General features: G+C 41.6%; 1 protein-coding gene across 1 annotated transcript; it reads left to right on the top strand.

The window, feature by feature from the left end:
• Window positions 1–2,104: 2,104 nt before the first annotated feature.
• Window positions 2,105–11,094, top strand: YWHAH (tyrosine 3-monooxygenase/tryptophan 5-monooxygenase activation protein eta). Its single transcript, XM_030501996.1, has 2 exons — window positions 2,105–2,535; window positions 9,658–11,094. Exons 1-2 carry the CDS (start codon window positions 2,449–2,451, stop codon window positions 10,312–10,314), a joined length of 744 nt encoding a protein of 247 aa, XP_030357856.1. The 5' UTR covers window positions 2,105–2,448; the 3' UTR covers window positions 10,315–11,094.
• The last annotated feature ends 1,237 nt before the right edge of the window (window positions 11,095–12,331 follow it).

Genomic DNA, 12,331 nt, shown 5'->3' with positions numbered 1-12,331 from the left:
TTTGTGGGGCATCGTGGAGCTCTGTAATGTCATGCTTGGTGCCTGGCATCTGTCAGGGCAGCCATGGTTAGGTAGTATCTTGCACCCATTCAGCGCTCTATTAAAAAATGTGCCGACATTTCCATTTCCATTCCCTTTCCATTTTTAAGATGTGGTATCTCAACTTATAAATATTGTAGCAGATTAAACCTCATTGCGTGAGCTCTAATTTGGTTTTATTTGTACCTCTATAGATCCGTGGAGCCACTGTTATGGCTGACGATGCAGAGCATGAGACAGGAGGATAGAGGTACTCTCCCACAGACTGTGTGTGTATGAAATGCTGTCTCTTCACTACAGTCAGATTGTAGAAATGCTGCGTACAAGATTGCACTTTTCCTTGCAACTGTTGTGTTTAGCCATGACTCTGATTTTAGAGCAATGAGGTTGCGTATCACCTTGTGGCTGCAAGGTTATGAATTTCTGACATGCTTTAGACTGAGAAATAGCCATTATAGAGAAGCTCAGTTAAAAAACACGCATTTAATGAGAATGTTTTTGTGCCGGTGTAGCTATCTCTACATATACTTGGCAGATTAATGCAGATTGTCTGGTGAGTGGGTGAATAACTAGTTATAAAAATACTTCGTAATCTGTTTCCCTTGGGAGTCTGAAACTGCTGTATGAGACTAGAAAGCTTTTGGTAAACCCCACGAATTTTTAGAACCGCTGGAACGCCTTGCAGACTGAGTAGTCTTTACTAAGAAGTGATTACAACTGCAAAGTTTCCAAGATGGAGAAGTGTATTGGGTATTTTGGATTGGCCCACCTCTTGCTATTCTTGCATAAGTGTTAGATATATTAAAATCTGTATTTTTACATTTAAATGCGCTTTTTCAAGAACATGCTTCTGCTGCCTATTGATAAAACTTTATCCTTAGGTAAAATCAATGCAAGTAGTGATAACAAATTAGGCTGATACTTGGGTTCCATTCCGTTAAGGTTTTCTTAGTCACTGTCTTCTCCTAGAAACAGTGACAATAAAATCCCGTTGGGAAAGAGGTGGCCTTCAGCTTGCTGGTATGTACCTGCAGCAGTGTGCTTTGCAGTGCTGCACAGACCTGCTTCCTGAACATGCTGGCATTCGGTTTCTAACTTCCCAAGTCATTTTTACCCTTCATGCTTTATTACATAGAGTTACTATTTATTCTTATTTGTCATAATATTTACATCCTTTAAAACCATCTGCAATATTCATCTAATCCCTTTTAAAACTAGCTGCAGCATTTATTTTAAATGACATGAGGGCTTAACACATAAAAGCCAGCAATGCTAGAGTTAAGGCTAAAAACTTTTGGCTGACACAATGGACAGGATTTACTGGATTGCAGCAGCGCAAGAGTGCTGAGGATGGCCAGAGTAGCGTCGTGAGTGGGAGCAGCCTTGGGCCCCTGCCTCTGGTGTATGCTAACATGTTTGTTTCCCTCTGGTTTGGGGGTGAGCACAGAGGTGAGCTTCAATGGATAGGGGCGCTGCTCTGATGCGCTGTTGGATGGGGAGTGGATCTGTCACTCGATGCACAGCAACTCCCGTATGTGCAGTGGTGCAGTGATGTTTCAGTGCTGGCTGCGGGTTGAATAGAAAAAGTTAATCTATGTGTTATCGTAAGAGATGAGTAACATGGATACTCGTGTTTCTGGAGTCATTTGTGCAATGCCTTCCCTTTGAGATGATTTTTATGCAGGGCTGGTGCGCTGTCAATGTATGAAAGCGGAGCCTGACTGTTACAAATTAAAACACGTAGTAAGATTTAATCTAGTCGCATCTCTCAGGCAAGGTAGCAGAACTGCTCCGTGCCTACCACCCCCACAACTAGGAGCGTTCCAAAGCGGCTGGGGCACGACACGCGTTCATTTCAGCGGGATGAAACACGACCGTGTCACGGCGCGCAGGCAGCCGGTGGCTGAGCCCGCCCCGAGGCGTTTCCCTCCCGTCTCCGCAGTGCCCGCGCCCACCGCCCACCGCCCACCTCCACCTTTGCAGCAGGAGAATGCAGCACTCGCAGCGCGCATGCGCCTCCCCCAGCCGGCGCCCCGGTATGGCTATTTATAGCAAGTGACGTCACCTAGAAATAGAGCGCGGGGGAGCGGCGCCCCCTCCCCTCCCCTGCAGTCCCCTCGGCTCCGCCCCCTCGTTGCCTTCCCAGCGCGCAGGCGCAGGCGGCGGCAGCAGTGCGAGGCTCCGAGCCGGGCGGAGAGGCGCGGGCTGCACACGCCGCGGAGGGCAGGCAGCGAGCGCGCGGCGGCTGAGGCGAGCCCGGCGGCCGCTGAGGGAGCGAGAGGCGGCGGCTCCGTGCAGGCTCCCGGCTCGCACCACCCGCCCGTACTGAGGCGCTCATCCCCGCCCCTCCCTTCCTCTCTCTCTGAGGGGCGCAGAGTGCCCAGCCCAGCAGCCACCACGGAAGCGGCTATGGGGGACCGAGAGCAGCTGCTTCAGCGAGCCCGCCTGGCCGAGCAGGCGGAGAGATACGACGACATGGCTTCGGCCATGAAGTCGGTGAGTGGGGCTGGTAGCGTGGCGGCTGTGGGTCATACCCGGGGAGGAGTGTGTAGGGTGGGTAGTTGGCGGGGGAGGGAGGGGAAGGAAGTCCGGGCTGGTCCGAGGCGGAGTTGTGTCCCGGGGAGGATGCGAGCCGCCAGGTCCCACCCGTCGCCGTGAAGAAAGGAGGGCGGGAGCAAGAGCCGGACCTTCCCGGCGGGACACCTCGCGGCCATGTGGGGCGGTGCCCGTTACTACCTGCCTCGGGGAGAGATGGGGCAAACAGCAGCTGGTTCAAACTGGACCTGGGTCCCCTTTTAAAATGTATCTCTTCTCGCATTTCCTGCATTTCCTTGTAACGGCTCCGTGCCGCGCTCCGCGGCCGCCCCTGCCCTGGGGGTGTGGCTGTCCCCATGCCCTCCTCTCGCTTCTCTCCCCACCGCCGCCAATCCGGCGCGCAGTGCAGCAGTTTGAATACTGCCCGCCTCTCTGCTCGTCGCGGCGGGAACGTGGTCGATTCTTTCTCTGACCCCTGCTCAAGATGGGGCCCGTCCTGGCGCCCGGTTCCCCCTCCCCCGGTGGGGATGACGGGTTTGACCTTGGGGTGCGTCTTCCCGTCTGGGGCAGCCCAGGACATGCCAGCGGCTGGGGGTATCTGGGGAAACCGCGCACGGCAAGAGGAGCCCCTTCCTTTTCTAGACGTTTCTTTTGCCTTGCGATAAACGCAAGAATAGAGGCCTCACCCATAAACATCAGCACTCTGACTCAAAAGATAGTGGTTGCATCCGGGTATAAAAGCTACCGGGCACACAGAGAGCATTTCCCAAGCTTTAACGTTACATTTTTGCTGCTGCTTTGTAGGGTCACAGATTGTCAGTGCATTCTGTACCCAGCTGAATACTGACATGTGTTTAAGCAATAAGTTACACTTGCAACTCAGCTCTTTCCATAACCAAGCAATGAAAATTACTTGTACTGATCTGTCTGTACTGATACATAATAAACTTGCAGAATGGTCAAACTTACGATGTCTAGTCTCTTTATTAAAACTGAAGTATTCGCGTAACCTGATTTTTAAGAGTAATGTTAATGCCAGTACATGCTTAGCAATGTCTTTGCTGTATCTGATTACAGTTGGTTTGTTCTTGCTGATCTGTCCTTTGTGAACACCGGAGGCCCCAAGAGGAATTGTTCCCGTTGAGAGTACACCTGTTTAAAGACGAGATGATCTTAGTTTGGAAGAGCAGCTTCATATGGGGTTCACATTTTTGTTGTAAGAATCAATTTGTTCAGGGGCTGTAATGATTGTCACATCCCTTAAAGGAGAGCAGTATAAAGACACTTATTTACTGCTCTCATTCACTCTTGCTATTGTGTCATTAGAAATACTACAACCATCCAGTTCTAAAGCAGCAATGCTTCTGAGTATCTCAGTATCAGAGGCACTATACAAATTCTTGATACATATAATGCAGTAGTAACAAACAGCTCTGTTAATCTCAAATGTTTCAATTGCTAGTTCTAAAAGGTGAAGCAGAGAAACCACTGAAATCCACTGCTGCTCTAGAAGACTATTTCTAGCTGTAGATAGTAGATAGTTCAGCAGTATTTGGAAAAATAAAAAGCTGTAGTGTATGTGTGATGCTCTGAACAGATGTGAAGCAGATTACAGTTGCTGTGTTTCAGGAAATATGTAAGTAAAGTACATGTAACTAGTGTGTATGTCCAGTTGTCTTTTTAAACTGTCCTAATTACTCTCCAGTTTTCACTTATCTTGAATCACAGTATTCTCGTCTATAATGCTATTTCTACTCTCAAGTTGTATGATGATGAGCTTGAGTCTTAAGCATTTATGAAACATTCTGTTATAGATACTTTAAATACAAAAAGTAAAATTGAGTTTAAAAGGCAACAGTTTTTGGAGTGTTCCTACACTGTTGCATGTCTGTAATGTAGCATCTGTTGGTTACTTGGCTTTCACAGGTGTTTGCTCTAACATGGTGATTTCCAGAACACTCTTCAGTGTCTGCAGTCGATTTTGGCTGAGCGTAAGCTCCTGTGAAACCTTGTTATGTGGCTGGCTGTTCTCAAACACCTAGTGTTTCCTTCTATGTCAGTGATTGTAAGTAACAGCTACTGAGAGACCACTTTACCCATATAGAATCATATTCAAATAATCTCCTTGCACTCCAGAGACATTAGACTTCCTTCAACAGGAAATCAGTGTTCTAACTCGGATATCTATTCTCAATGCAGGATATCTTGATTCGAAGAGTTTCTTTTTTAAAAAATATAAAAATCTCTGAAGATAACAGCTGATGGTTTTTAAAGGTGCTATGTGACAGTAGTGTGCTTTCAGTGGAAACAGAAATGTGAATTATTAATTTCAGTTTTAGGTATTTATCACCACACTTCTACAGAATGCAATATAGCCACAGCCTGATAGTTACTCCTAAAACATAAAGTAACAAAGACTATTCTAGCAAAAGCATATTTGCATGACTTTTGAGACTGCCACCAAAGGAAGAAGTATGACAGGACTGCCATTTCAGCTGTCAGCATAAAGCTGGAGAAACACTGATTTTTCAGTCCTGTCAGTTCTAAAAAAAGCCAGATGCAGCAGCAGTTGCAGCTTAAATAAGGAAACTACTGCTCAATAATACAATTTTTTGTTGCTGCTAAACCTTTTTCTTGGAAGTATTCTGGTATTTTGGCTTATAATGTGTAGACAGAGAGGCAAATGAAACAGATAAAATTATTTTAATAGAGAATAAAATTGTATGGAAATGTGCCTGTACGAAATGGCATTCTTCCAGGGGGTGTGGCATTGTTGTTGCATTAAATGCTGCTCCAGGATTCCAACTATTTGAAATTACCCTACACAGTAGATACAAAATTGCTTCTCAACACTGGGAAAGATAATGCTCTTAGTGTGTTAAAGGTTCTCACTTGAGAATGCAGCATTGAGTACTTTTGGGTTTAGATCATTCCAGTAATAAACGTCTTAACTGTATGAACCTTTAGTCTTTGAGAAAGTATTAATCCTGATATGTAGTGCTCGGGACCTCTATTAATTTATGTTGCTTTTCTAGTATAGCTGGTAGAGAGTCATTTACACTTTAAAATTGGTAAGATGAATTATGTGAGAGGTATCATTTTAAAATTAATCATATTACTCTGTGTGAAATAAATTCAAATCTTAGAAGGATCTAAAGTTTTTTAAGCAAAATAGCATGAGGTTCTAGTTTAATATGTAGGCTTTATCTGTGCACATAAATGGGCTTAAAAGTTTGGGATGTTCCGTATTTTCAGTATTGTGTCACCAAGTTCTCCTTCGCATCAGCGTCTGGTTTTGGGTTAATGAAGTATTCATGTGTAGCAGGGGGAATGAGATGTCTTTAATGTAAAAGATATCCTTCCCTGCTGTGAGATTACTTCCTTATTGTGATTTTATACAGTAAATCTAGCTATGAACTTCCAGTGCTTGGTATTAAACACTGAAGCCACATGACGCAAGAAACTGATCTGTTTTAAATTCATTAGCCTGCTTTCTATTTGTTCAGAAATTATGGCTGTATAACTTTATATCAGGAGACTTTAAGTCATTAAACCTGACTTTATACTGGCTTGGGTACAGTCATTTTTGCAGCAGCTTGCTAAGAACTGGCTCTAGCTGTGACTCACATGCTCTGGCTAACAAAACACAAGTATAATCACTTACATTCAGTTGACCTAGGTCAAATTCTACGAGGTAATCCAGCAGCGCATCATTGATCTCCTGTCCGTTGTGGAACCTTCACTTTGGTGTGTTTTCTATATGTAAGTAACTCAGTTTGGTATGATCTGTGTGGGAATGCACACGTGGAAGTAATTTCTGAGCTGATACAGGACTGCCATGCTGATCAGCATATGTAGTTAAGAATTCCAGGTTGTAGTCGGAATTCCTTTTATATACTCCCATTTTTCTCCCAGTAAACTGTGAAAGAATGCGCATAAAGCAGAGGAGGAGATGCCTGAAAGTATTATAGAAATAAATGATTTGGACTGTATTCTGGTTACAAAAAGCAGACTGTCAGTCTGAATGAAAACTGCCTGCAGATCATTGCCTTTGTGTTCAATTGCATCATCTGTCTCAGGACAGAAAATAACCCCAGACTTTAGGGTGTGTGAGAGAGGTTTGTTTGCATAAGGAAATTATAGAGTAACACCTGAGTAAGTAAATACTATTTTGAAGTCATACTACAAATGGCTTTTCATCTTTAACTGCTGCTGGTTTCTCTTAGAGCCATTATAAAAAAGTGTGTCTACATCTAAAATGTAAAAGACATTAAAAATGTAAATTATAGTGGTCCCAAGATCTTTTCTATTACGGAAAGGCTGTAGGTAGAATGGAACATAGGAAGAAAAAAACTTCCTTCAGCATTTCAAGTTTTCTTTTTCTATACATCTTATCCACATGTGAAGAGAAACATGTCTGTCTGTGTCTACTTTGCTCCCGTATTGGAAATAGATAAACCAGTAGATAGCTCCATAAAGGTCACGTGCTGTTCCTTGAATCTAGTTTCTTGTAGTATACACCAGAGAGGTAGATAAGATTTTTACCTATATCTACACAGAGCATCATCAATTTTTAGCTAGGATAGGAGTAACTTGCCATGGGCTTGAGTTGATGGTAGTTGCTGATTCTCCAAGATGCATCAGTAACTTCTGATACATCTTAAAGCTACTAGACATCTCCTAAGGATGTTGAATTAGCTTCTCTGTTAATGTTTCCTCTTTAAGGAACAGTTTCAAGGTAAGTTTAAGTCAGTCTTTTGAATTAAATGACACAGCAGTCTAGTAGTGATCTGGAATAGTCTCTCAATTAAGTCTTAATCTTATCTCTTGGATACTTTAATGTTTTGGTTAAAAGTTAACATTCTTTTTCCACCTATTGGCAACTGTTCTTCAGTTTGTCCTGAGATGGCTTTTCCCCGGGCTGTTTCTTTTGTGCTTTACGTGAATGAATCTTAAGTATTTCCTGCTATTTCTCAATCTTGCTGTGTCAGGTTAAGTTCTGTTAGTCTGGTGTTTATTGAGAGTTTTAGCAAACTTAGCCTAAGCTGATGCAACAACAAAGCCTTAACTGACATGTCTAAATACAGGATGAAGATGCTTCCAAAAGTTACTCTGCATTTTAAAGATTGTGCTGTAGATGTACTTTTAATACTAAATGTATTTAGTACCAGACAAGATTAGCAGAGTTGATGCTAGACTTTACAAGATCTCCTTCTGGTTAATGTGACCTTCAGAAATTTCTGCAGATAGGCAGTTTATCAACACTCGCATTGGATATTGGTTGTGATTAGGGAAGGTCAAAGGCTTTTTGGGTGTGGGTTATCTGCAATTGCAATGGCTCCTGTGCAAATGGGCATTACAAAACAGCTTTTTCGGGGTAGGTGTTATGATGCTTTTTCTGCAATTAAAAATGAATAGCACCAGAAAAGAGACAATAGAATAGAAAAAAACCTGGAAAACTTTCAAGGCTATTAATATTCCAGTAAGATTGTATTTTGTCTTGTGACAAACTGGATGAAATCAGAAATTTTTGTAAAAGCAAGTGCTGTCTTCCAACAGACTGTAGGGAATAAAAAGCTCTTAGCTGAGCCTCTGCATCTTGAGGGAGTTAGTATCTTTACTAGAGAAGATGATAGAGGTGGTCGTAGCAGAGACTGTTGAGGAGGGACTGTTGCGAGGACATTGACTGGAAGCTGTGAAGAAGATGGTGGGGATGTTATTGGAGTTGATTGCTGGGCATTTCACCCGCTGTAGATTATCTGGAATTGTATTGGGCCAGGCAGAGCAGTGTCCAGAGCAGGTTCCTGAGCTATGGGGAAAAGGCATTTGGAGATAAAACTAATTGACTTAGAATGTTTTAAGAACAAAACCGAAATTTGAAAGTGAGATCTGCACTGTAACAGTTGTAATTCATGTAAGTTATGTTTCAGACTTGGAAAGATGCACTTGGAAAGATTGGATGGTTCATTGGCTACATCAGTCTTAGAATAGTGTAAATATTTGTGACTTGATTATCTGTAGAATGTATTTGGTTGTGAGCATTCTGATGCTTGTCAAGCCATGTAAATATGTGCATTTTAAGGGAAATAGTTAATGATTTTAGCAGTGTCTGAGCAAGGACAAGTTTACTTTTACACCACAGTACGTATCCTTAGAATTCTAGTGGCTTCTTCTAATGCAGTTAATACAGTATTCTTAAAACAATGGAGTTTCATTTTTTGTCCTAATTTATGTGAGTTTAATGACATATTTGTAAATTCGCAAAAGCAGAACAACTAAGTGACTATAGGTCTAGTAGTTTTTACTCCCTAAATTAGCATGTCAAGTGATATAGACCTAAATACAGTTTCAGAATTATTATCCTTCCTTTATCTTAGCTTTTTGTAGTGGGAATCTGGAGTTGATCATGGCTCTTCTCGATTTCCTGATCCATTTTTATGCAGTTTTTTTCATGTTCTATCCCTGAAATTTGTCTGCAGCCACCAGTTATTAGAAATGATGATACCTTTTGTATTACAGTGCGTAATTGCTCACTAAGTGACTGAAAGATACTATGAAACACTAATTCCATTTGTACTATGCAAAGCTGAATCATAGTGACAGCAGCGCTTCCATCTTTGCTGTCAAAAGAAAGCAAGCAGCAAGGAAAAAAAATGCAAGAACTCCATCAGTTTCCAGTGTCTGTGCTGCGTTCCAGTTCATAAAAGTGGTATTCTAGGTACATTTAAATTCATTGCTAAGTGTGTAGTCTACAGAATTATAGCAGACTTGTTAAAAAAACCTGAGTCTTCTGTGAATGCTTCTCCATCACACAAGACTGAATCGCTTTTATTCAGTGAATGTGCTTTGAAGTGGCTTCTAAATATGTGTTCTGTTACAACAGAACTGTGGGGTTTTTGCTCTTAAGCCTTGATTGCAGAAACAGTCTTAAACTTTTGTTACGAATTGACTCCCGTCTAGAAGGAATTGTGGGATCTAGAAGAACTTTAGAAGCCTATATTTCATGATGGAAGTATTGAAAGAAGTTTGCATGCTCTTCTTTAGGACAAACCCTTTAAATTTTATTTTTGTCTGTATTTTCAGGTGACTGAGCTGAATGAGCCTCTCTCAAATGAGGATAGAAACCTGCTGTCTGTAGCCTACAAGAATGTAGTTGGAGCTAGACGATCTTCCTGGCGTGTCATCAGCAGCATAGAGCAGAAGACTATGGCAGATGGGAATGAGAAGAAACTGGAGAAGGTTAAAGCCTATAGAGAGAAGATAGAAAAGGAGCTCGAGACAGTCTGCAATGATGTTTTGGCTCTGCTAGATAAATACTTGATCAAGAACTGCAATGACTTCCAGTATGAGAGCAAGGTCTTTTATCTGAAAATGAAAGGGGATTACTACCGCTATTTGGCAGAAGTTGCTGCTGGAGAGAAGAAGAACAGTGTTGTGGAAGCCTCAGAAGCTGCCTATAAAGAGGCTTTTGAAATCAGCAAAGAGCACATGCAGCCCACTCACCCAATTAGGCTTGGGCTTGCACTCAATTTCTCGGTCTTCTACTATGAAATCCAGAATGCTCCTGAGCAGGCCTGCCTTTTAGCCAAACAAGCCTTTGATGATGCCATAGCAGAGCTGGACACACTAAATGAGGATTCCTACAAGGACTCCACTCTCATCATGCAGTTGCTTCGAGATAACCTCACTCTGTGGACGAGTGATCAGCAAGATGAAGAAGCAGGAGAGGGCAATAATTAAAAAGCTTTCCTCCAATCCCTCTTTCATCCACTTCGCCATCCCCATCATCACCAATATTTCCTTGCCACAGTCACACTAAATATCTAGTGCTAAGCATATCTGTATTGTACAGCTGTTCAGATCTGCTGTCCACTATTGAGAAGCAGTTTCAGATGAGTCTCCATGGGTATTGATGGATTGACTGGTTTATTGGCCCTATTATCTTAGTTGCACTTGAGCAGTGCAGAAAGATGCATAGTAAATGAGGCATTTTCAGTTTGCCTGTTGATAGGAAAATATGGGAACGAATAATGGAAAGTGATTGAAGATAATTGGATTCCAGTTAATTTTTTTTTCTGTTTGAAATGAGCTGACAGTTCTGTTAAGCAGTACATTTTGTGCATGCAAAATAAATTAGCCACCCCCAGTTTTTTTCAGTCAATGAGAACAGTTAAGCTGATGTGAAATGACAGCCCTGTGCATCAGTTTAAAATAAATTGTTTGAAATGTGAGGTTTCAGTAGCAATTTCTTTTTTTGCCTCTAACTTATGTGCACAGTTTCTTTTAATGCAGTGCATCTACCTGAGAGTTTTGATACTTGTAACCTTTTGCAGTTGTTTTGAAGAATCATGAATTTATTTTTTGTAAACTCTTTGGCTGTTTAGTTGTCTGTGTATTCTGACAACACTCTGTCAATATTAGCCCATGTTAAGATGGATGACTGAGATGCCAGACTTCTAAATTAAATGTTTTGAAATTAAATGAATAAAATAAAATGCTGCTTTGGGGACGTTATCTCTACATAAGCTGTCCTGTCTTTTGTTCAGAGCAGAGAGATTGAGTTACCGAACACATCACTGGTGAGTTAAAACATATTTAATTGAAAGTTTAATGAGGAGTTGTGTCATATGCTAAAAACCAAACAGAACAGTATGTTGACAAGCAGGGAAAAAACCGAAACAGAAAACACCCACAAACCCCCAAAACTCCCACAGCCGTCTAAGAATGTGATACTGCTCACCTGTGCTCAAGTGGAGATTCCAAAGGTGGTACATTTAGTAATTTGTTTGGTAGAGAAGTCACAATGCAGTTCTGCTCAGGAGCTGAAACACGGTAAAGAACATTACTTGTCATACCAATGTAGAGGCTTGTATTTGCTTCTGTCCTCTTCTAAACTTTCTGAAGTGCTAACCACATTGAATCACATTTACACATGAAAATCCCAATTAATTTCATGTATGCCTGCTTCAAACAGAAGCAGTATTTGCTCTTAAAGAATGCCTCTCTATTTTAGCTAACTTCAGTCTAGCCCCTAAAACTTATGTTGGTTGGTTTGTTTTCTTTTTGTTTCTTCTATCCCAGCAGTTAGTGTATTTGTATATTTATTGGTTCTGTACACACTTCTGTAATGGAATGTCAGGAAAAGTTAGCTGTTACATGTCGCTGTATCCAGACTGTTGCTGGCACCTGAGCTAGCTCAGAGGTCATGTAAATTCTCATTTAAATCTACTTTGATTTGTGTGGTAAATATTACTGGTCTGAATACCCACAACAACTAATCATACTTTTTAAAGCAGTTCACTGGTTATTTTTAAGTATCTGTAGGATTAGAATTTTTAATAGTAGATTTGTGTATTTATGTATTTTATCTTTTACTTAATACTACCTTTGTTACAGTAGTAAAGTTGGTGACAATTGAAAGATCAATGCAACATCTGAAAAAGATAAAAATACAGATACTTGATGTTGTACTATTGTATAATCTTGAGGTGCTTGACCTCTGAAAGTAGTTTGAAGCGTGTACTTAATATAAATTACTACTATCTGCCAATGCCTATTCTGGAAGTCACTTTTTCTTATTTGCTTCTGTTTCATCAGGCAATATGTAAGTCCTCGTTTTTCAGTTCCTCTTTTTGCAAGTAAACCTTGCAAGGCTCTTCTGGTCAGTAATATCCATTTGGGCTTTAGTCTTCTAGATCTTAAGAGCTTCCTTTCCTTCCCCTCAGATCTGCTTACCTGCCCCTGTGGACCCAAGGTA

This window comes from Strigops habroptila, chromosome 11 (assembly GCF_004027225.2).
Source record: "Strigops habroptila isolate Jane chromosome 11, bStrHab1.2.pri, whole genome shotgun sequence".
NCBI lineage: Eukaryota > Metazoa > Chordata > Aves > Psittaciformes > Psittacidae > Strigops > Strigops habroptila.
This window is presented reverse-complemented; position numbering and strand designations above follow the sequence as displayed.